The sequence below is a fragment of the Electrophorus electricus genome, chromosome 14 (genome assembly GCF_041902795.1).
Source record: "Electrophorus electricus isolate QZ-2024a chromosome 14, ASM4190279v1, whole genome shotgun sequence".
Classification (NCBI taxonomy): Eukaryota; Metazoa; Chordata; class Actinopteri; order Gymnotiformes; family Gymnotidae; genus Electrophorus; species Electrophorus electricus.
In genome coordinates, this window is record NC_137510.1 from 14,885,598 (window position 1) to 14,907,620 (window position 22,023).

At 36.8% G+C, this 22,023-nt stretch overlaps 4 protein-coding genes across 6 annotated transcripts; 2 read left to right on the forward strand and 2 right to left on the reverse strand.

The window, feature by feature from the left end:
* Positions 1–1,540: 1,540 nt before the first annotated feature.
* ebag9 (estrogen receptor binding site associated antigen 9) lies at positions 1,541–7,460 on the reverse strand. Of its 2 annotated transcripts, none has more exons than XM_027019281.3 (7): positions 7,096–7,460; positions 6,345–6,441; positions 5,577–5,655; positions 5,185–5,343; positions 4,974–5,081; positions 4,178–4,269; positions 1,541–3,143 (listed from the first exon to the last, which is right to left on the reverse strand). In XM_027019281.3, the coding sequence occupies exons 2-7, from the start codon at positions 6,425–6,427 to the stop codon at positions 3,026–3,028; spliced, it is 639 nt and encodes a 212-aa protein (XP_026875082.1). In that variant the 5' UTR covers positions 6,428–6,441; positions 7,096–7,460; the 3' UTR covers positions 1,541–3,025. The 2 variants fall into 2 exon arrangements, with proteins under 2 accessions (XP_026875082.1, XP_081553163.1); XM_081697037.1 differs by lacking the exon at positions 7,096–7,460 and adding an exon at positions 6,039–6,083.
* Positions 7,461–7,907: 447 nt separating this feature from the next.
* zdhhc3a (zDHHC palmitoyltransferase 3a) lies at positions 7,908–16,937 on the forward strand. 2 transcript variants are annotated; one of them, XM_027019296.3, is made up of 7 exons: positions 7,908–8,232; positions 9,320–9,639; positions 9,729–9,853; positions 10,597–10,693; positions 11,134–11,215; positions 11,820–11,950; positions 15,153–16,937. In XM_027019296.3, the coding sequence occupies exons 2-7, from the start codon at positions 9,340–9,342 to the stop codon at positions 15,363–15,365; spliced, it is 948 nt and encodes a 315-aa protein (XP_026875097.2). In that variant the 5' UTR covers positions 7,908–8,232; positions 9,320–9,339; the 3' UTR covers positions 15,366–16,937. The 2 variants fall into 2 exon arrangements, with proteins under 2 accessions (XP_026875097.2, XP_026875098.2); XM_027019297.3 differs by lacking the exon at positions 15,153–16,937 and adding an exon at positions 12,539–13,418 and having other exon boundaries at positions 7,913–8,232.
* A 1,927-nt stretch (positions 16,938–18,864) lies between these two features.
* On the reverse strand, positions 18,865–20,145 carry tmem42a (transmembrane protein 42a). The gene is made up of 3 exons (XM_027019274.3): positions 19,663–20,145; positions 19,263–19,409; positions 18,865–19,080 (listed from the first exon to the last, which is right to left on the reverse strand). The coding sequence occupies exons 1-3, from the start codon at positions 19,840–19,842 to the stop codon at positions 18,940–18,942; spliced, it is 468 nt and encodes a 155-aa protein (XP_026875075.2). The 5' UTR covers positions 19,843–20,145; the 3' UTR covers positions 18,865–18,939.
* Positions 20,146–20,231: 86 nt separating this feature from the next.
* kiaa1143 (KIAA1143 ortholog) lies at positions 20,232–21,909 on the forward strand. The gene is made up of 3 exons (XM_027019275.3): positions 20,232–20,373; positions 20,525–20,669; positions 21,056–21,909. Exons 1-3 carry the CDS (start codon positions 20,266–20,268, stop codon positions 21,256–21,258), a joined length of 456 nt encoding a protein of 151 aa, XP_026875076.2. The 5' UTR covers positions 20,232–20,265; the 3' UTR covers positions 21,259–21,909.
* Positions 21,910–22,023: the final 114 nt, after the last annotated feature.

The window sequence follows — 22,023 nt, forward strand, 5'->3', positions numbered from 1 at the left end:
TTTAAGTAAGTAGTTGTTAACTAGATTAAATAGAACATTTCCTGTATGGAAGCAGTATCCCACTGAGAATTTTTAAGCAGATGCTACTTAAAAGAATATCCAGCTTTTGTATTGTAGTACCAGTAAGAGCACAGGAGTTACACAAAAATATATTTGTCTGTTTCCTTTTCTTCACCGCTGTGCATCTTCCACAAAAGCCATTAACATTTAATACTTCTAAAGTAGAATACAAGTTCCCATCTGGGTAAAGCTGAAAGGGGATTGCATTAGTGGCACACCTATATATCCAGAAGCGAAACAAACCATTTTACATACAGTAAGAAATGAGGGCTCAATTGGATACTACCATCAAACATTGTGTAGTTGTATAATGCCATTTCCATTTGCCATTGCATGTCAGGTACATATCTAATGATGACTTTTGGCAACCAACCAACAATACTGAAACTACAGCACCCTAAATAAATACTGAAGCAGAAAACCTTGTTTTAGTACTTTTTCAATCTCTCCACATCTTTTCATAACTGACTGCAAAAGAACATTCCAAAAACATATTAAAAAGGTGCTCAGATACCTACATTTATCTATAATGTGGAACTTTGGTACAAACATGCTTTAAATATGATAAAACATGCCAAAATATCCATAACTAAATGGTAATTCTGATTTCCACCTCATAATTATCATATTTCACACATAATCCAAACATTCTGGGTATCTCACTAAAACAACAGCTGTGACCTTCCAAAATCTATGAAGAATACTTCATATCATGCTGAGTCCCTTTACAACATTTCTGACTACTGGTGATCATAAACAAATTTGCACTGGATTTCAGAAATGAAAATGCCATACAAACATACAAAAAAGTTTGACCATATTGAGAGGACCATGCAATTCTGCTTACAAATAAATGAATAAATAAACAAACAAACAAATAAATAAATAGATAGATAGATCTAAATCTTCCTGAAATGGTGTACACCCTTCCCTTAGGGACAAAATGCTTACATAATACATTTTAAAGCACATTATGAATTTTCATACTTTTTACCCTCCCTTCTGTTTAAAAACTAAAGTGGGTCATGCCGTGAGAGCTTTGGCCAGCCGGAGGCGTTGCTGAAACAGTTTGTGATTATGACATCATTCTCAGGGTTGAAATATTCCACCACCCAAAACATGCACGACCTTCAATAAACTTAGCAACATTGAATCATTTTGCAGGGTATGTCTCATCTGGTCAACAAGCACAACATTAAAGCTCAATGAAATATATTTATATTTAGGTATGACGAGTTGCTCTAAATATTGGACATTAAATTACCAAACGAGTCATCATCGAAGCAAATCAATTGTTCTCTTTTGCACTGCTTCACAAAGACAGCATGTTTGAGACCAGAACTAAGGACACCATATTGCACTAATCAGCATGGCCAAGAGTCAGATAAAGATGCTGAGAAACAGTGGAAAAAAAACAGAAGCCCAAACCCTGACAGAAACAGCAAGGAGCAATGGTTTAGGCCAAGGCCAAACCAAAGAATGACGTTCCAAATATTTATTACAGGTAAAGAACAAATGTGTGCCAAAAAAGAAAGAAAGAAAATAACATGACAAGCCATAATCATGCACCATTCGTTGCCCGGACCCATGGTAAAACCAGTCTCTGCTTCTTGTTGGAAATTCTTCACACATTTGAAACCTGCCTCCAGCATATAAATGTTTTGCAAAATTCTGTTAAAAACACATTTTTTTTTTTTAAATCATCAGCCAGCCCACCTAAATTGGAAAATATTTTTAAAATCAAAGGCAGAAATTTAATTCCGGCATGTACCTAATGTCCTCAGTGGCTTAATGCTTCGTTAACATTAAAACATACAAGTGATTTTGTGATCACTGCCTCTTTCAACACCTCAGTAGTGCTCAGCATTATAATGATATTTGTGTAATATTAATTCAAATGTTTAGAAACTTCATCAATTACATTTTTATTATACATACCACTCTGACAGTGCAAATCAGTCCTAAATAAACAGGACTATGGACAAAAATCCAATCAAACTGTAGGGCTGTTAAGTACTTGATTGCTGCCTAAAACAAAAATGCTACATACAGAATATGTAATAAACATTATTTACCTGTTTTTTTTAAATTTATTATTATTACAGTAAATGTGGTGACACTATTCAAAAATGGATAGGAGCTGCTTTGGTCATCACCCGAGATATTCAAAACCTGCAATGTTTCCATGACAACCACCAGCTTAACACCCACAGCTCATCAAAAACTGGCTTTGAATCTAGGGCCAATCCATCCTGCAGTACTCATTCCCTCTTATCAGTTCAGACTCCTCTCACTATCTCACCCTCGTTTTTAACCAGTGTAAAACGTCAGACTTTATATTTTTCCATTTTAGTTGACCTCATTGTGAGGGAAGGCGTACTCCACCCCTTTTCGAATAATACACGCCTTCACGTAAGGCCTCTTTCTGTAGTAACTCAATCATGATTAGGCTTACATCATGAAGAGAATGAAAAACTTACCACCATTGTGTTTTTGAAAGCAGATGAAGAAATTGTATAAATCAATTATTAACATTACATCTTCCCAAATCAAAAACAATTTAACCTAAATGAACTCCATTATAAGATGGTACAGATGAGGAAGGAAAAAAGAGAAATAATAAGGAAATAAAAAATGTGTCTTCGTGTAGGCAAGAAAGATGTTCTCCTCAAAGTCTTTCACGGTTTATAAATACTGACAGTATAAACCACCAAGTTCTTCTGCAGGTATTTAAAGTATATTCCTGACTGCTCCTGAATGCACACGAAAGGTACTTTGTTATTGTATTTATACAATAAAAGGAAAAAATACAGAAAACCAGGAGCTCTCTCATGAAAGTCAAAGAACTTCAAAAACTGATGGCAAAAGACACAGAAAACTGTCATGTTGAAGTGGGAATAAAAAAGATGAAAGGATCATTGGAGGCTCATTGGGATATTGAGTGTCCAGTGTTTGTTAACAAATGTTATGAAAGCTTGACTGCTATCTTTTGCTCCTTCTTCATCATCCTCTGAGCTTCTTTCTCTAGTTTTTTTCTCTGCTGCTCCATGGCACGCTTCTCCCTCTCTGCCATCTTCTGCTGTCTGTAATCATCACATTCACAGAAGCAACAATTATAAGAAAAAGCACAGTTTGCCAATTTCCTTCTTAATTTTTATCATCAAATTTCACTTTACAACACTGAAGGCTGAGCTCCAATGCTGCAAGTTAAAAAATATCAACAGGTATGCATAATTGTCAGGGGGAAAGGAGAGTAAATGCAGATAAAGCTTAATGCAGCAATGCAACTAGCTAATAAACTGATCCAAATTTTAATCATACATACTGAAACACTAGAACACAACTTTTATTGTGCTGAACAATAGCAAACAATATGGATATTTTTATAATAATAAATATTGCTTGTAAATATGCTGCACAAGATTCTTGTGACTTGGTTAAATAATCACATGGGAAATGTTTATTCAAAACTTCAGTGATTCCACACTGGCATCTAGTGGACATAGGCAGTTAAATACCTACTCTCCCATAGTTTCATCATGTAGTAGGAAATTGAAACTTGGCAAACCCGTGTCAATATTAGCCATTTTTGGATACCTGACCTGACTATTGTAACTACCTTAACCACCACCCCCATCTAAAGATGTCTGCCACTCAATATATGTGTTTCATGATACAATAATTTTCTGACTTTCTATCATACTACTATGATAATTGTTATTTTACTTTTGGTCAATAGAAAGCCAATTAGATGTTAGCCACCAAGCATCAGAAAGTTAAAAAGAGCCTATAACCATGACTAAGAGCTCCACATATAAAATACATCTGCCCTCAAAGTGCAGTTTCGTAAATAAATGGTATACATGTTCTTCATAAATGGTCTTGTCATGTTCAAGAACCAAACACTACAGAACTATGACAGGAGATAGCAAACAACACACTGTGAATAGAAGACATCAGGGAAAGTGTAGGCACATATTAACATAACTAAATCAGGCCATATTCAAAGTATTCCCTTTTTTCCCCAAGCATACAACAGTACTAGGTTAGACAAGGACCCCAAGTCACCAGTTGGGTGGACTTTCTGAAGGTGTGGTGCAGTGTGGTGGAGCGGTACCTTAGCACTTCCTCTGCCTCCCATGCAGCCTCAGACTCATCTTCCCAGGCATTAGCATCCTCCTGCCAGTTATCCATATCCCCCAGTTCTGCCTGCAGGACACACCACATAGGCTGCTCAATACATTTCAGTGAATGGACTGGCTCTAAAAAAAAGATTGTGCGTTAGAAACGCACAGTATAATAGCATGAATTGCAACAAAACATTAGGATGTACAGCATGCTGATGTTAAATGTGCTGTGCCTAAGAAAGACAAATTATAAAGTCTTTCTGAGGGTGAATAGTCACTCTGAAAAGTTGGAAGTGAACAACTTCATTCCTTGTCTAGATTACCACAGAACTAGACAGGTGTATTAAGAAATATATTTAAAAGAATTGATCTTTTTATTATTTTTATTTATTTTCATAATATCTGCACTATATAAATCACCCTACTGTTATTGATTCATTTGGGTCTGACTACAAATGAGTTAATTAGATAAATGTCCATGTGCACCTTTTTATACCTCTCTGAGCTGTATAGAGAGAACCTTTGAGACAAACACCTTTAAGCACATTATAGCGTACAAAGCAAATACTCTAATTTGATTACCACTGCTTTTGCTTTAAGATGCATCTGAAGTATTAAAGGCAACAAACATGAAATATCTATTAACAGATAAATGCACCATCATTTAATTATCAATGGACTTGCTTCTTGTACATAACTATGTTTTCCATTTGTGTATGTACATCACCTTCGACCCTGTCAAAGGACAAATTGGCTGCCCAGATGTAGTGTAAGCACAGCACTCACTGAAGGCTGAATGAAGGACATATCCTGAGTGGCAGCCAGTCTGCTGGAAAAGCCTGTAGTAGCATCAGGAACAGAGAAACTCACAGGCTCCCTTTTCTTTAAGATAATCTGGCAAGAGGGCAGAAACAGGCAGTAGGTTTAATTTCCTGTGAGTTTACTTTAGAAGGTTAGAGGAACAAGTATATTTTCTTAACATTAAGTATGAACCCACTTTTTGTGTTTTCCTGATGGTAGGAGCCATGTCTTTGAAATAGTCTGGTTCTTCCTCCTCCACCTGGTTCTGGTGGGGGGGAACAGTTCCATTACCACCCTCAATCTTTATACTTGTGGGGGCATCTTCATCCCATGAACTCCACTCCTCTATCTCTGGCTATGGGAGAAGTACACAAGAATAGCACACATATCATATAAAACAAAATGCAATTACATTTTACTTACCTGTAAATTTCTACCAACATTGTATATAATATTTATTTTGCTGGAGGTGTCATTTTAAATAAACTCAAACCTTCAGTGGGAACAAAGCTAAACACTGACTTTGTTTGACTGTATAAAGCAGTAATTTCACCGATTTACTAATAACAGACTAGTATATGCACCAACCTGCTTAGACACAGAGGAAAAGTCAACAGTAGTAGGGAGAGTGATCTGATCACCGCTTAACTTGCGTGATCTTCCAGTTCTATCATCAAGGAGGGAACAAAAGTATAAAGGATGAAAAAGCAAGAAGAACTGCTACTTAAATGTGAGCTTTTCAGTATTTTATTTTTTTAAACCAAGTTTGAGTGCATGACTGTTGTGGCAAGCTCTCATTTGACAGTTATTTCACCGAGTAATATACAGTAATAGAACCTTCCCATGAGGCTACAAGCAGGGTTTAGAAAAGGTTCAGAAGAATTTGTTAGCCTTTAAAGTTACACCATGTCATTCTGAAAACTTAAATAAATTTGACCAGAGCAGATTATTATTAAGTCTACACTAAAATATTCATTATAAGAGATATTTTAAGTTGTAAACGATTATGTTCAATAAAAAGAAAAGAGAAATAAATAAACCATTACATACATTCCCATCATTCAAGTATACTTGATATCATAAGGCAATTGTTAACTGCCTCAGAAAAAAAGAAAAAAAAGAAAGGCATGGTTGAGTTTCATAGGTTGGTTACCTACTGTCCGTAAGTAATCGGACAGTTATATTTTGTATTGTTTTGACTCTATAATCGATCATTGGTTTCCAAAGGGCACTCTGAGACAAACTTATACTCTCAAATAAAAGTATTCGTTAACATAAAGGTTCTGATCAGGATTTAAATGCGATTTGCACAATACCACAATAATTACAAATAATTAAAGCCCTCAAAGGACTCACCTGCATATTAACCTTTTAAGGAACGAAAGAATAGATGCTATACAAGTGCACAACTTGAACAGACGAAACTGAGTAATGGCCATGTTGAGATTAATGTCTGAAAAATGTTGAGAAGATAAATAAATGCCTGTTCACATAGTATAGCCACAACACCCAAGAGCACTCGAAATAACGTCAGGTATCGTCCCAAGCAACATATAAACTAATTTCTATACGACCTTGTAAATTGAGGGAAAAGGCTTAGCTATTTATGCTAACTAGCCACGGCTTTGGGAAGGCTAAATCAAATGTTGTTTTCTGAATAGCCACGACCAATAAGTGTAACAGTAACGTTACTCTATTCATATATAAATGGCACCGTCAGTCCTAAATGGTCTTCCTTGCAGGAAGAGACAATTTATGAATAGGCAAGTTGCTAACCTAGCTAGCTAAAGTATCCACATCTAAGCATCTTAGCCGAACAACTGGCTACGTATCTCAGCTAATTTCCAGGGAGCTCATTTAAGGTGCAGTTAACTAGCTAAGCTAGCTAGCCAGCTAACGTTACAAGAAGGAACTGTCAAACTACACAATGATTAACTTATAGTATGGCTAGCTAGCTATAAATGTAAACTTTTCTTATATAATAACACGTTATCAAATAATTAATTATAACCGCAATTAACTAAATTATAGAAATGATACAGGCCCATGTCAAACAGGCATCTAACTAGTTAGCTAGCTAAATATCTAACGTTAGCTAACTACATACCAAGCAGAAGAAATCCGGATTGCTCTCAGTGAACTCATAGCACGGACGTTAGCGAGCTAGCTGAGGTATAGCTAAACGTGCTAGAAATGAGACGAGCTAAATGATACAATGGCCCTTGGGGTAGCTAAGGTAACGCCACCTACTCCTAATCAGTTAAGAACGAGCAGCATCACATTTCTTTCCTTTGGCAACAAATTTAAAAAAACTCGAAAAACTCGAAGCATTGCCTATCGGCCAACCGCGTCCATTTCACGATGGATATTAAAACCCATCGTCCCTTCATTGCGGTTACACACTCATTATGAACTGCCTGATATTAAAGCAGCCCTAAAGCTTCGAGCTAAGCGGAACGTGTCAGAAGAGAATATGATTCAACTTCCGGAGGATCTGAGTATCAGACGCGAGAACCGAAGATCCTGGGATCGTGGCGCGTTCAATCGTTGTCAGAATGACAACCCAGTTTGGATTTGAAATTAGACAAAACAACATCCAGCTCATTTCCTTCAACCACAAAATGCGTCATTCTGAAATAGTTATGTTTTTAAGATATAAAATTATATGGCATCTTTTGTCAATGAGCATTGCTGTCAATAACCTCTGGATTATAACGCTTTTGAGAGGAAACGCAATTGTGAAGTGTAGATTGAGATTGATAATAACTGATAATTGATATATCTGTTACATGAGTGGTTTTCAGCAGCAGTAGTAGAAATAATAATAATAATAATAATAATAATAATAATAATAATAACATCCTAGAGTTTTGTTAAAGTTTGTTTTAATTATTTTTATGAAATTCTCCAGTTTCTACTAGGCTGCATTGTGTGCGAGGATGACTACTACTCAAAACCGGTCCTTGCCAATTTCTAAAAACCGGTTTCGATGTGTGGGTCGTCCTCTGGATTGCGGCTCGTATTTGTACGGGAGGTGTGGCCACGAGTTTCTCAAGTGTCAGTCAGCCAAGGGAGGAGTATACGCAAAAATGCAGCTTTCACAACAGCCTATTCTTTGTAGCCGATTAAATAGGATTTTCCTCATGTTAACGAATTGAACTATACTGTATTTTATCTCGGTTTGCTCTCTGTATTTTCAACTGTATTTTGGCGAGTAAATGTGAGGAGCATTTTCGACAGTAAAGTAAGTAGCTAGCTAGTTAGTTAATCATCGCTTGGGCCAGGTAGCTAGCGCAGCCTGTCTCGTAGCTTCCTCATATATTTATCTTATTGATTCCTGTTCGCAAGACCCTCATTTTGATATGAACATTGTTCTGTTCTACTTTATTTTTGAACAGTGACTTTGCCTGTTTAATGTGTTACTGCTAATCTCTTAGAAAATAATTTCGCCAAATGTGATCTATTATAGCTAGCTATGTGTTTCTTTGACTTGGTAATTCTGACAAGATATATCTAATCAGCGTTAGTTGTTTCAGTGGAGCAGAATCCTATCTCCAGTGGAAATTTTAAAAATATTTGGACCATAAAGTATGAAATTGGCAACAGAATTTCTTTCTGATATAGTGTGATACACTGACTGGTGCATAGCCCGAAAGAGCATCAGAATGGCATCTTACGGCCGTGTTTCTCGAAATGCCCAGAGCTATGAACACAAGGGCATGGGGTGTAGATCTATTGCTTCCGCGTGTGTCCGTGTTTCAGAGCAAACTCGGAGCTAAATTATCTAGCTATAACTCTGAATCAGGGGATTTCATAAACGTTGTTTTGCTGACGTTCTTAGATAGAGCTCTGCCTGAAATCAGTTCATTAGAAAAAAAAAAGACATTTAATTAATTAATTTACTTATTTATTTTATTACCTCATTTAGACACATCCCTTGTGCCCGTCAGCAACGAATGGTTTACCAAAAAAACACAAAAGATATTGCAAATTTCTGATTATGATCGAAAGTCCATACCTGTTGTTTTTTTTTTTTTACATTGTTATTATTGCCCTGGTCCCTGTGGTCAGTAGTCTATGGGCCAGTTACAAGAACTATTCTGCTGTGTCATAAATAGGACTTTCTGACATTATTACCAGCTGTCATTATCATCTTGCCTGTTATATGAACTGTAGATTGTCAGGCTAAACCCAAAGCATGTACCTTTGTCCATCATCATTTAGAAGAGCTTTTGTCTTTGAAATTGTCCACCTTCAGTCAAGTGAGTCTTCTTTAACTACAAAGACATTAACTGCATCAGTGATTAACTTATTGTCATTTTGTTCCTCAGCATGGCGTCTTTGTGATAGGATGAGAAGCCCCGTGCCAAGGTTCAGGGACGTTGAGAGGCAGGTCGCCAGCCTGCAACCTGTGCAGTGTGATCCTCCCTGTCATGACAGACAGAATACTATGTGGTTCATACGGGATGCCTGTGGCATCGTCTGTGCCATTATCACTTGGCTGCTCGTCATGTTTGCAGAGTTTGTCGTGTTGTTTGTTATGCTACTTCCCACCAAGAACCTCACCTACAGTTTAGTAAACGGCACCATCTTCAACAGTCTGGCTTTTCTCGCCTTGGCGTCTCATTTCAGAGCCATGTGCACAGACCCAGTAAGTTGTCATTCAGTGAAATGTATGAACAGACACATAATTATCAGTCCTGTATCAGAGTTTAACGCTCAAGTTCAAATTGCTTTAAGGGGGCTGTGCCAAAAGGAAATGCCACAAAAGAATATATAGAGAGTCTGCAGCTGAAGCCAGGTCAGGTGGTCTACAAATGTCCCAAGTGCTGCAGCATCAAGCCTGACAGAGCTCACCACTGCAGGTAAGAAAGACAAGCATAACAAACACCTTGTAGTTAAATTTACAGTAGACACACTCATCCAGCACAGTTTGCATATGTTTATCAGTAGACAGCATTAGTACATCTGGGGAATCAAAACCGTGACTTTGGTGGTGTCTCGCACCAAGTGCTTTACTAGGTGAGCTACATGAGCAGCTAGAGATAGTCTCGTAACTGTTGTGATGGATAGTGGATAGTTTCTGACAACAAGCACATTGGTGGCTGGATATTTTTGGTTGGGAGACCCTTCTTGATCGAGCAGATTCATATCCACTGATGTGTGGAAGCTCCAGCAAAACATGAGTGCCTGATAAACTCATACCAGTGCAACGCTGACTCCCATGCTAAACGCATGTCACTGACACTTTCGTGTCTGAAAGGGTCCAGCTAGCAGTAGTTTTATTGTCAGAAGCTGGTCGGTGATGACCAGGGTAGAGGGTGGCCAGCAAACTGTGCGTGGCAACAGGTATGCTACAGTCTGTAACTGTGTGCCGGTATAGTGTTTATATAAGGTCATCATGCCTAATAATGTAATGAGAAATTCTAGTTTCTAGCCCAATGGTGAAAATAGGCAGGTCATGGAGAGTAGGGTCGGTTTTTATGCAATACTGTGTTACATAATGCACTCATACAATGCGTATGCTCCAAAAGCAGTAACAATAGACCAGTAACTATTTCATTCACTGTCTCTCTCTGTTCTGTTTGCACTCCCTTAATTTTATCAGTGTCTGCAAACGATGCATTCGAAAGATGGACCATCACTGCCCTTGGGTCAACAACTGTGTTGGTGAAAATAACCAGAAGTATTTTGTGCTCTTTACGGTATGTAGCACACAGGGATAGACATAAATACCTAGACACAACCAATTAATACATTTATATAATCTTTATAATATTACACTTTTGACAATATTGTGTTGGTGTTGTCATGTTAAGAAAATAATACTTTTAATGTATCTGGTAATAAATAGCAATATTGATTAATTTGTCAGATTTAACAAGCTAATTCAAAAATCCTAGTAGAATCTAGTTTCCATTGGACCAGTTATTTAAGCATAATTTAACATTTATGTGAACTATGAAAGTAGTAAATCTGTACAGATGCCTGGAATGTGGAAAATATGCACTTTGTGTTAGCTTGGCTACTATGGAACTGTGGGCATTGGAAGTAAGGAGTTTAGTCATGTGCAGCATCTGTTGACTGTGTTAGACATGCATAGCTGTAGCTCTTATCTAAGCCTGAGATCCTCTCTATGTTCCAGATGTACATTGCACTCATATCTCTACATGCCTTGATCATGGTGGTCTTCCATTTTTTGTACTGCTTTGAAGATGATTGGATGAGTAAGTAAAAGCCGTAGTTATTAGCAATACCTTAGAAGACTTAATAATTTGGAAAGATATCTTGGGTCCCCTTTAGTAACATAGAGGAGAGAACATAACAAGGAGAGGACTATGATTACTTTAATAGTTACTTCTGTTTCTGTTGGGTTTATTTATTTTTATACATGACATGAATGTGCTACTGTCCCCATAGCTAGTGATTTAAGATGACTGCTCTAATTTGCTAGTTTACTGAACATAAACATACTAATACCATTATTTAACAGCTGATTCTGACTTGGATATTTTATTGTTTATTCTGTGTCAGAATTATCTCTTGTCTTTGATTTTGTGCAATGTGGCCAAAGTAAACATACTGACAAAGATAAAACAAACAATATTTAATTGCGCCATAACATTTCTTGTGACACAATGGTTCACAGTAATAGGACAGCGTCAGCATCACTTTTTCAGCAATTTTAACAGCACATTTCTATTACTACTACCCTCACTGTGGTTTGGAATTTGACATAATATGGTATCCTTACAAAAAGAGTAACTATTGCATCCTCTTCTTAACCCTTTGCTAAGTCTTAAGTGGCTAATCATTCCCCTCCCACCCCAGAATGCAGTACTTTCTCACCTCCAGCAACTGTCATCCTCCTCATCCTCCTGTGCTTTGAGGGCCTCCTCTTCCTCATCTTCACCTCTGTGATGTTTGGCACCCAAGTCCATTCTATCTGTACAGATGAGACGGTAAGTGACCTGAGCCCTTCCTTCTGCTCTTCATCCCAGCCCTGCCACAGAAGATTCTGTATGGTTTGTATCTGGGAGCAGATGTCATGTATAAAATGTTTGAGTGATGGTGCTGATTTAGGCATGGCAGTGTCTTTCATGTCCCACTGCATATGTCAGCAGTCACTCAGAGACGACATTTACATATGAACTCAGATTTTCTTTCACTCAACATGGTAAAGCTTAGGACTGGTCCAGTACATAAAGGAAGCTTGCACACTGAGTAGTAGAGCACTGACTCAGAATAAGCCTGCACTTAACACCATTCCTTGGATGTTATATATGTTATGTTACACTGCCTTCAAGTCTTCTGAAAAGACAAGTAGTGTAAGGAACGTTATTACACTCATCCTTGGAGGATTACCCATTTTTCCTACAGATTTTTTTCTATCCATTCAGAGCTTTCTACAGATAGTTACAGTGAGTGGCAGTTTCAATGTTCATTTTTTCTCGTAGCATGGAAACTTCAGTTCTTTAAAGTTCTTGAATGGAGCACACTGGTTCTTTTTATACACACACTCTGAAGTCTTGGTTGTCTCTTGTTTTTAGGGCATAGAGCAGTTGAAAAAGGAAGAGAGAAGATGGGCTAAAAAAACTAAATGGATGAACATGAAGGCGGTATTTGGACACCCCTTCTCAATAGCATGGTTTAGCCCGTTTTCTACACCTGACCATGGGAAAGCTGACCCCTACCAGTATGTGGTCTGAGTTCAGGAATAATAGGCCCATTCTTTGTCCAGCTTTAAGGCAAAGACTGAAAATCGGTGGACTTGGTTAATGCCAAATTGCCTCCCAAACAGCATCCTCTAGCGTGATTGTAATCCTGAACTGAGCAGTGTGTATCTTGCATTACATTTACAAATAAGGCTTGTTTTATGTAAGACAGAGAGAGAGAGAGAGAGAGAGAGAGAGAGAGAGAGAGAGAGAGAGAGAGAGAATGTGTGTGTTTTTAATATACATACACACCCAAATAAGATTGTTATTAAATAATGTTATGTACATGTATACTTCTATCCATATATCCAACATATTTAGGTTATAGTGAGTATATTCTTTCTTTTTTCCTTTTTTAAGTCAGTTCTTAGATATTTTGTTTCCTGACAATTAAAAGTACCAATGGAAATTCAGTCAAATTTATGACATGGAATGCTAAGTATTGTTACTGGTGAATAACCGATGCATTCGTAAATAAAAGTAAACTGGCTTATGAATCAAGCAAATGCTATTTGCAGTATTGCAGGAGCATTTGGAATCAATCATGGAAAATCTGATATTAAAATATGCCATAAAATGCAATTTCAACCATTCAGGCTATCATGATAATTCTGTATGACACTACTGGCAAAAGAAAATGACTAATCTGAAAATTAATTCTTAATAAATGTAAACATGTAAATAAAAAATATATTGTTTTTAACCATTTACTACACCTATGGTACATGTGGTTCATTAAAATACTTGGAAACATGAGGAAGAGCATAAGAAAATTAATGTATTTGGACTTTATTTAAATCTATTGTTGGCAACTAAATAAGACCCATTACTAACCCTGAAGGTAGAGACCACACATTACCGGCCTTGCTATGAGTGAGAAACGTTTTTGCCCTCTGGGTGATCATTCTAAACTGAAGAGTTCCTTTGTTAGATTTATTGTACTGTAGATCAGTAGATCATGATTGTTTTATTGTTTCATAAATGTGATGGATACTATTTACAGATTTGGGCTCACTTTCATTGGGGGATTGCTTTATTATGAATAAGCCAATAGTACCCCCAATTTTAAGTAGCCTGCACAATAAATATGCAAGAAAAAATTGTGAACCTTTTTGAATTAGGGTTCACAACTAAATGTTAAAAACCTGACTACATATCTGCATTAATTACTTCAAATATGTCACAATAATAGACAAACACAATCTGCTTAAACTAATCACCAAACAATTCTGCATCTTGTCAATTCAGAGAGCTATTCAGGAATGAAGATAAATAACAATGAGCTAAAATATGTTTGTAAAGGAGGCATGGTCTAACTCCTTTGTGCAAGCCTGACCAACAGGAAATGTTTGGTAGATATTGTTGCTATAGAAGGTTATGAGTTTAAATGTTTATATGGTCAAACAATGTATTCAGTATTGTTAAGAAGTACACTTATTTGTCAGTTATTAGTTTAAGCAAATTAAATGTGTCTATTTATTTGATTTAGCTCAAAATAAGAGTAATTTATGCCAACATCCAGGTTATTCCACACAATAACCTATTTATTCACATACATTTAACAAATTTTTCTTGCAACTATATATGTGAACGGTATTTCTATGACCAATAGAAAGTGAAGAATTTTAAATATTGATTCAGTCTTGGAACTACTTTTAAATGTAACTGCAAATACTTTTAGTTGGACTAAAGTTCTCCACTGGGGGGTTTTGAAAGGTTTTCAAGATTGTTTTTAAAAGTGATGCATTGTGTTCTGCGCTTCTTTATTTTAATATACTATCAGTACTTGCTGTCAAGAAGTCAAGATTCTAATGCATCACATCACTCGCTGATTCTCTCCATCATTTCTCTCCCTGTGTCTTAGTAACCAGATATTTCTATTCTTTTCTACTCTGTGTTTAACTCTATTTTATGCTTACCTCTATGTTTGTGGTTAAAAAGTAAAACCGTCAAATGTAATATTAATTTGCCATCTTGAATTAAGCGTGATGTCACTGATTGGTGAGATGGAGGTAAGACTTGATCACTCCTGGTTAAAAAGGCATTTCTACTGCAGCTGTTAAATTTGGTCATGCCATGCATGTCATGCTAATGTTGACACTGACAAAGACTCTAGATATTTTTCCCCTTTTTTTGCAGACTGCACATTAAAAGTGATTAAAGCATGCTGCATGTGCATTTTATTTGTCTGTATGGTGAAACAAGCCATTTTGTTTCATTGGCTAAGGCCCACCACTCTCATCAGGGCAGCTGCGGATGCATGGCAAAATTTTTTAATTTATTTCCCATTTCCTACTTTACTTGGTTCATATCAATGCTGTGCTGCCTTTATTTCTTGTTGAGTTCAAAGGAATTTCAGTTGGTAATGTGCCTGTTGTTCAGTTATTCATGGAATGTATCACTATGTATTCTCTTGTTTCAACTTGGTCCTGTTGATTTTTCTTTTCAGGGTATTGAAAAGCTAAAAGGAGAAATTCCACGATGGGAGAAGATTCCATGCTGGGAGGGCATGAAGGAAGCATTTGGTGGTCCTCTGTCTCTGGCCTGGCTTAGCCCCTTCACAGACCTTTCATGCAGAACTGATGATTCAACAAGCATCCCTGAAGCCCCTCAGGGTGAAATCATAGAGGAAGATGTCATTGAGATTCCTTTACGGCACTAAGACCACCATGGCCAAAGTCCACTATACCACCCCTACAAGAACAGAAATACAATGCAAACTTCCACAGATTCATGCAAGGTGCCGGTTTCTGAGATGTAGCATTTTTATTTACTATAAGCACATGGGAAGTCTTGGGAAAGTCATGGACATTTTTATTGGCCAGTCGCCTTGACTGACAGTCTTAACCTTCCATTAGGACTGGTCTGGGCAGTGACCTTTTGAAATAGATAAAAACCATACTGCTTTGGCTGAACACCTAATCAAACACTCATTGCGCCTCACTGTTTGTTGAGATATATGGGTGCTGACATGATGGTTAGGTGGTCTTTTATATGGTCTCAAACACCAATAGCTCTTGGTCAGAAATCTGAACCAATTGGTCATTTCCCAAGAAAAAAAAAGGCTTTTTTTTATAGTGATTTTAACCACCTTAACTGGACGTTTACTTTAACTTAAAGCAGAAGGGGAACACTTATAAAAAGCATATATGTATATACAACAAAAATAAATCCAGGTTGCAACCTTCACAAATCTAGCCATATTCCTTCAAATATTTAATCAAGAAAATTGGCTCAATATAAATACTGTATTCAGTTTTCAGTGCCTTAAAACATCAACCAAAAAAACCCATTGTATGTCCCTTTTTTAAATCCCAGTATCAGATGACCAGAAAAAAACAAAAAAAACAAAAAAACTTTTCCTTTGTATATAGTTCTCAGAACTTGGACCATTGCCAATTTGACCAATATTACATGGATGGTATAACAGCAGTGGTCTCTCAATTATAACAAATACAACTGTGTAAGTAATAACTATTGAAGTAAATGTACATTTTACCCACACACTATATGGTAATACTATTTATGGAAGAATAAAGCTGCCTCCAACTATATATTTTTAGAGAAAGCGATACATTCCTATTTAAAGATTTTTATTTAAATGCTCTGACATTAAAATGGTTATTTGGGATTTATCATCACCTTCCATATTCTGAAATGGCATTTCTTTGGAATAATAACTATCATTTCAAACCTTAAATTATTTTACACTAGCTGTGTCTTCATATAACTACATAATGCAAAAAAAAAAAAAAAAGTTCATAGTTTTAATAAAAAGGGATGTTTACGCCAAATGGATCTTAATTTCTGCTACAATCCTAAATTGAACTCAAAATACTGATTAGGTTTGAAAGGGGGTTCTTGAATTGGGTTTCTAAACTGCTTTTCCAAAGCAGTATGCTGTGGTACTAAGAGTTAAATGAAATGGTCCTGTTTGAAGGTGCACTGTAAACAACCGCCTACCATGTAACAACATGGAGGTTCTTCAGAAAATAATGAAGTTCTCAAATGAGAACAAGTAACATTATCAACAGATGATCAACCATCATCACAGCAACATGTTCTCTAGATCATAACTTTTTCATTCCATTCAAAACTCTAAAGCCTTGTACGTCCTCCCATTTTATGAGTTGTGTATACAAGTAATGGGTGACATTCTTTCATCAGTAACACTACATTATTTTACTATTTACAGCATTAGGTGTAAGTAACAAACCATTAATAATTTTAAGAATACGGTTGAAACAAAGGTAACATTACCTAGCTAGCACAGCATAGCTAACCTAGCTAGGTTAATCTACCGATTATCCCTGTTAGCTAGCGAGCTAGCATCGTTTTCCTTAAAAATACGATTTAAAAGCGGTGATGGTCAGTTATTAATTTGTGAAGGTGTCATTACAGCGAGAACAAATGCCGGAGCGTGATGATGACAGCGGCGATAGCGACCGAGAGGATGAAAGGCCACAAGTGGTGGTCCTAAAGGAGGGTGACCTAAGCGCAGAAGAGGTCATGCAAATAAAGAAAGAAATTAACGTGGGGAAGAAAGGTAGCTCTACATCTAACTACATATTGGTTAACGTTGGCTACATAGTGAGGATAAATAACAGAAAAATCCAACGTTTCATGAACTGAAGGGACACTTACAACAGGATAAGTGTACAGTGCAGCAGTACTTGGCGAATTGTATTGGGAAAGTTACACAAGACTACGTGCCAGAATTTGCAGAAGGTAGTCCTAGCATGTTTTCTGTATTATTGTCTAATCTATTTAGTGTCCCAGAATCTTTGACGTGAGGTGAACAGGCTCCGGGATTCAAACATGTACTTTGCTATAGTATATTGCTTATGTTTAGGGGATAAACCTAGTTATCTAGAGTAATCCTCTGATGTAGTCATTTACTAATCGAGCATAGATATTGTTATTAAAATATAAATTTTCCCACTAGATGAACAACCTCAAGCTGATGGGAAAATCATATTTAAGAAACCCATAAAATGCTCCTTTGACAAGTTTGGAGGTATTACTGCTAGCTCTGACAAGAGAAAGAAGAGTGAAATTACAGAGAAGAAGAAAGCAGGGTCAGGGGTGAAAGTACAAAACAAAAGTTTATTATCCTTTGGTGGTGGCGATGATGACGAGGACGAATGATGCATTCAGTCTTTCACAAAGCAGCTGTACCGGACCTGGGGCAAGTTTCTTAAAAGTATAACATTAACACCATATTACAGCAGATAAAGTATTATTGATAAATGTTATTTTGATGTTGTTAAGCTTCCAAGAAACTCAAAACACATTATCATCATTATAAATTATGAAGGCTTTTAGAGACTAGCCTTTTTTTCTACTCAGATTTGTCTTTTACAATTACAAAAGTGGAATATCAGGACATATTTCAACAACTTTTAAGTTTTTAAGTTTATAGATTTTTTTTTTGTACTTAGTACCTTTTGTCCAGCTTTAGTTATTGGTACTTGGAAGCTTGTAGTATCAGAAGCATAGATAATGGAAATGGGAAATCCTACACATATGTGGACCTCACGAAGACTAGTGACCACTTTGTGGAAGCTAATGGGGATCCAAATAACAACAGCAATATTCATAATCAGTTAGCCTACCATTGTTTCTTTCATCAGTGACACTTTACATTATTTTACTATTTTCACGATTAGGTGTCTAACAAACCATTAGTAATTTTAACAATATAATTGAAATCATCAGCATTTTGCAGTTTCATGGAACATAATCTGTTTTTCCTTTTTGTCTCCAAGTGTTCTCCATAACCTCTTCACTATTAATTTTTGATGCCAGGAAGTGCATAAGGGTTTACAAGTTAATTACAAAGTTAATTAGTTAACAATATTCTTGGATTAATATTCCTAAATTAATGGTATGTTTAATGTTATCAAACTAATGTTAGTTAAGAGAATCTTAACGTGAGGTGTTACCCTTTTCTCTGTACATACCACAATATAAAACAAAACATTCAGCAAATGCTTGGTTTCATAAAATAAAAAACCCACCAAAATAACTAAGCACAATACACTATATAAACACAAATACTGTGATCCACACTACAGGTCTTCAGCCCTGTTACTGGATATTTTATATTCTGCTGATGAAGACAATGGATTAGTGTTAGTATGGAAGAACTACAGAGGAACTTCCTAATTGAATCATTTATTTGCATTTTCCAAATGTACAGTGAATTTTCCTCCATAGCTGATCCACTTAATGGCTCATTCACCCTTTTTCACATCCAATTTCTGGTCCCGCGAAGGTGATCCGTGCAAGACGAAGAGCCCCAGTAAGGTTAAGAAGATGCCAACCCACCATAACATGGCGTGTCTTTCCCCAAAGATCAAATGTCCAAAGAATGCCTAAAAAAGTGGTAAACCATCTGTCAGACTGATAATTTTATATTGTACTGTTAGATTCTGGTCTGTTTCTAAAACCAAATGATGTAGCATAAGTGTTCATTCTAGAATGCATTAACCTAAATGACTTTCTTTGCATTCTTAATATGCTTTTTTGCTGTGTTTAGCACTGAGCGAGGCCTCACAGAGAATATGAAATTGGAAGCCGTAGTGGTCACTGTAGCCTGAGCAGAAGAAGAAGAGTGTCTGAGAGCTTTAGCAAAGAAGGTCCACATCACAGTGTTGCAGAGAAGCAGCAGGAGTCCACACAGCACTCTCAGAGGAATGTGGAGCTGTGGATAACATCATCACTCAGAAAAGACCTTTTACAGTTCACTCAATTTAATCCCTCAAAAATATACCGCTTTGAAAACACCATTTTCTAAATAAACTCTCTCTATAATGGAAATTATATTAGATTATTACTTGTTGCGTCTAAATAGGGGTTCCAGCAGTGATGGATTACACCTTCCATAGAGGTTTAAGCAGCTAGCATAGTTCAATTATATAGCTAATAATAAAACTACTGAGAAATTGCAGTTTCACCCATTCACAAGATGTAGTGTCGACTTCGGATGTCAAAATCCCTTCGACAGTCCATCTTCTCACACCCGCTTCACACAACCCTTTGATGTAACTGGCACCAAGTGACAGTTTTGCAGAGGAAGACGCCACGGCTCCGAGAAATCCTGCTAGCAAAGCGTAAATAATTCCAGTTGCCATCATTTCCAGTTCAGTAGCAAGCCAGCTACGTTACCAGTCGGCCCACAGCTAGCAGGCTAACGTTATCTAACCTATCTCCATTGAGACTGCATTGAGCATGCAAGAACGCTCGACCGATGAAAGGTACTTTATTTAGAAAGTTAAACCGAGTATGATTGCCCGCGGAATTTATATTTAACCACAAACCCTACAGCCTCGTCTTTAGCATTTCCTAGCAACATTCAAACAAAAAACGATCTCTCGTTGCTTCGTGAAATATCCAAACAGTAGGTATGCTTAATCCTAGTAAACGTTGGATATCTGGAGTTGTCAAACGCGCATGTTGATGACGTAGGTAGTTTACCATCGTAAATTGTAGTTGACAGCGTTATCGTCTAAGGAACACCAAATGTGTATTAACTACGGTATAGGTTTGTGCCATACATAATGAATAAAAAAGGTAATGTGTCATGGGTGAAGCCTGCTGAGCCATCTTTTCTGCGGAAATTCAAGAACGACGTTGGTTATAAAGAGGGACCTACGGTTGAAACAAAGGTAACATTACCTAGCTAGCACAGCATAGCTAACCTAGCTAGGTTAATCTACCGATTATCCCTGTTAGCTAGCGAGCTAGCATCGTTTTCCTTAAAAATACGATTTAAAAGCGGTGATGGTCAGTTATTAATTTGTGAAGGTGTCATTACAGCGAGAACAAATGCCGGAGCGTGATGATGACAGCGGCGATAGCGACCGAGAGGATGAAAGGCCACAAGTGGTGGTCCTAAAGGAGGGTGACCTAAGCGCAGAAGAGGTCATGCAAATAAAGAAAGAAATTAACGTGGGGAAGAAAGGTAGCTCTACATCTAACTACATATTGGTTAACGTTGGCTACATAGTGAGGATAAATAACAGAAAAATCCAGATAAGCAACTGTTCCCCAATACTAGTGTACAGTGCAACAATACTTGGCGAATTGTATTGGGAAAGTTACAAGACTACATGCCAGAATGTGCAGAAGGTAGTCCTAGCATGTTTTCTGTATTATTGTCTAATCTATTTAGTGTCCCAGAATCTTTGATGTGAGGTGAACAGGCTCCGGGATTCAAGCATGTACTTTGCTATAGTATATTGCTTTTGTTTAGGGGATAAGCCTACAGTTATCTAGAGTAATCCTCTGATGTAGTCATTTACTAATCGAGCATAGATATTGTTATTAAAATATACATTTTCCCACTAGATGAACAACCTCAAGCTGATGGGAAAATCATATTTAAGAAACCCATAAAACGCTCCTCTGACAAGTTTGGAGGTATTACTGCTAGCTCTGACAAGAGGAAGAAGAGTGAAATTACAGAGAAGAAGAAAGAGGGGTCAGGGGTAAAAGTGAAAAACAAAAGTTTATTATCCTTTGGTGGTGGCGATGATGACGAGGACGAATGATGCATTCAGTCTTTCACAAAGCAGCTGTACCGGACCTGGGGCAAGTTTCTAAAAGTATAACATTAATACCATTACAGCAGATAAAGTGTTATTGATAAATGTTATTTTGAGGTTGTTAAGCTTCTGCAAAACATATTCTTATCATTATAAACTATGAAGGCTTTTAGAGACTAGCCTTTTTTTCTACTCAGATTTGTCTTTTACAGTTACAAAAGTGGAATATCGGGACATATTATTTCAACAACTGAGTTTTTATGTTTATATTTATTTTTTGTACTTAATACCTTTTGTCCAGCTTTAGTTATTGGTACTTGGAAGCTTGTAGTATCAGAAGCATAGATAATGGAAATGGGAATTCCTACATATATGTGGACCTCAGGAAGACTAGTGACCACTTTGTGGAAGCTAATAGGGATCCTAATAACAACTGCAATATTCATAATCATTTAGCCTACCATTGTTTCATGTTATGCAAAGTGTGTTATATACTTTGTTATATCCTTGCCAGACACTTTTGGCAGTTTTGGAAACATGCATGGAATTGTGTTTTATTGTTCTTTAACACTGGAATGGAAAGAACAAATTGTAAACACTTAAGACAAGATTGTCTATAATAAATGGTTTGTCTATAATAAATTGAATGTAATCAAATGCACTGAAATTATTCTGCTAAAACGAGACATAAATTTAAGTATAGTTTCTATAAAAGTGCTGTCTGTACTGTCACTGTAACAGTCATTTTAATGTTTTAAATCAAGATCATAA

Coding starts and splice junctions, on each gene's coding strand:
- tmem42a (XM_027019274.3), bottom strand. CDS start 19,842: ATGATGGCAACTGGAATTATTTACGCTTTGCTAGCAGGATTTCTCGGA. Junction 19,410..19,662: donor ACACTACATCTTGTGAATGG/GTGAAACTGCAA, acceptor TGTTATCCACAG/CTCCACATTCCTCTGAGAGT. Junction 19,081..19,262: donor CTTCCAATTTCATATTCTCT/GTGAGGCCTCGC, acceptor CCACTTTTTTAG/GCATTCTTTGGACATTTGAT.
- zdhhc3a (XM_027019296.3), top strand. CDS start 9,340: ATGAGAAGCCCCGTGCCAAGGTTCAGGGACGTTGAGAGGCAGGTCGCC. Junction 9,640..9,728: donor GAGCCATGTGCACAGACCCA/GTAAGTTGTCAT, acceptor AATTGCTTTAAG/GGGGCTGTGCCAAAAGGAAA. Junction 11,216..11,819: donor CTTTGAAGATGATTGGATGA/GTAAGTAAAAGC, acceptor CTCCCACCCCAG/AATGCAGTACTTTCTCACCT.
- ebag9 (XM_027019281.3), bottom strand. CDS start 6,427: ATGGCCATTACTCAGTTTCGTCTGTTCAAGTTGTGCACTTGTATAGCA. Junction 4,270..4,973: donor TGTCCTTCATTCAGCCTTCA/GTGAGTGCTGTG, acceptor TGTGTCCTGCAG/GCAGAACTGGGGGATATGGA. Junction 3,144..4,177: donor GAGGCAGAGGAAGTGCTAAG/GTACCGCTCCAC, acceptor TGATGATTACAG/ACAGCAGAAGATGGCAGAGA.
- kiaa1143 (XM_027019275.3), top strand. CDS start 20,266: ATGAATAAAAAAGGTAATGTGTCATGGGTGAAGCCTGCTGAGCCATCT. Junction 20,374..20,524: donor GACCTACGGTTGAAACAAAG/GTAACATTACCT, acceptor GTGTCATTACAG/CGAGAACAAATGCCGGAGCG. Junction 20,670..21,055: donor AATTAACGTGGGGAAGAAAG/GTAGCTCTACAT, acceptor TTTTCCCACTAG/ATGAACAACCTCAAGCTGAT.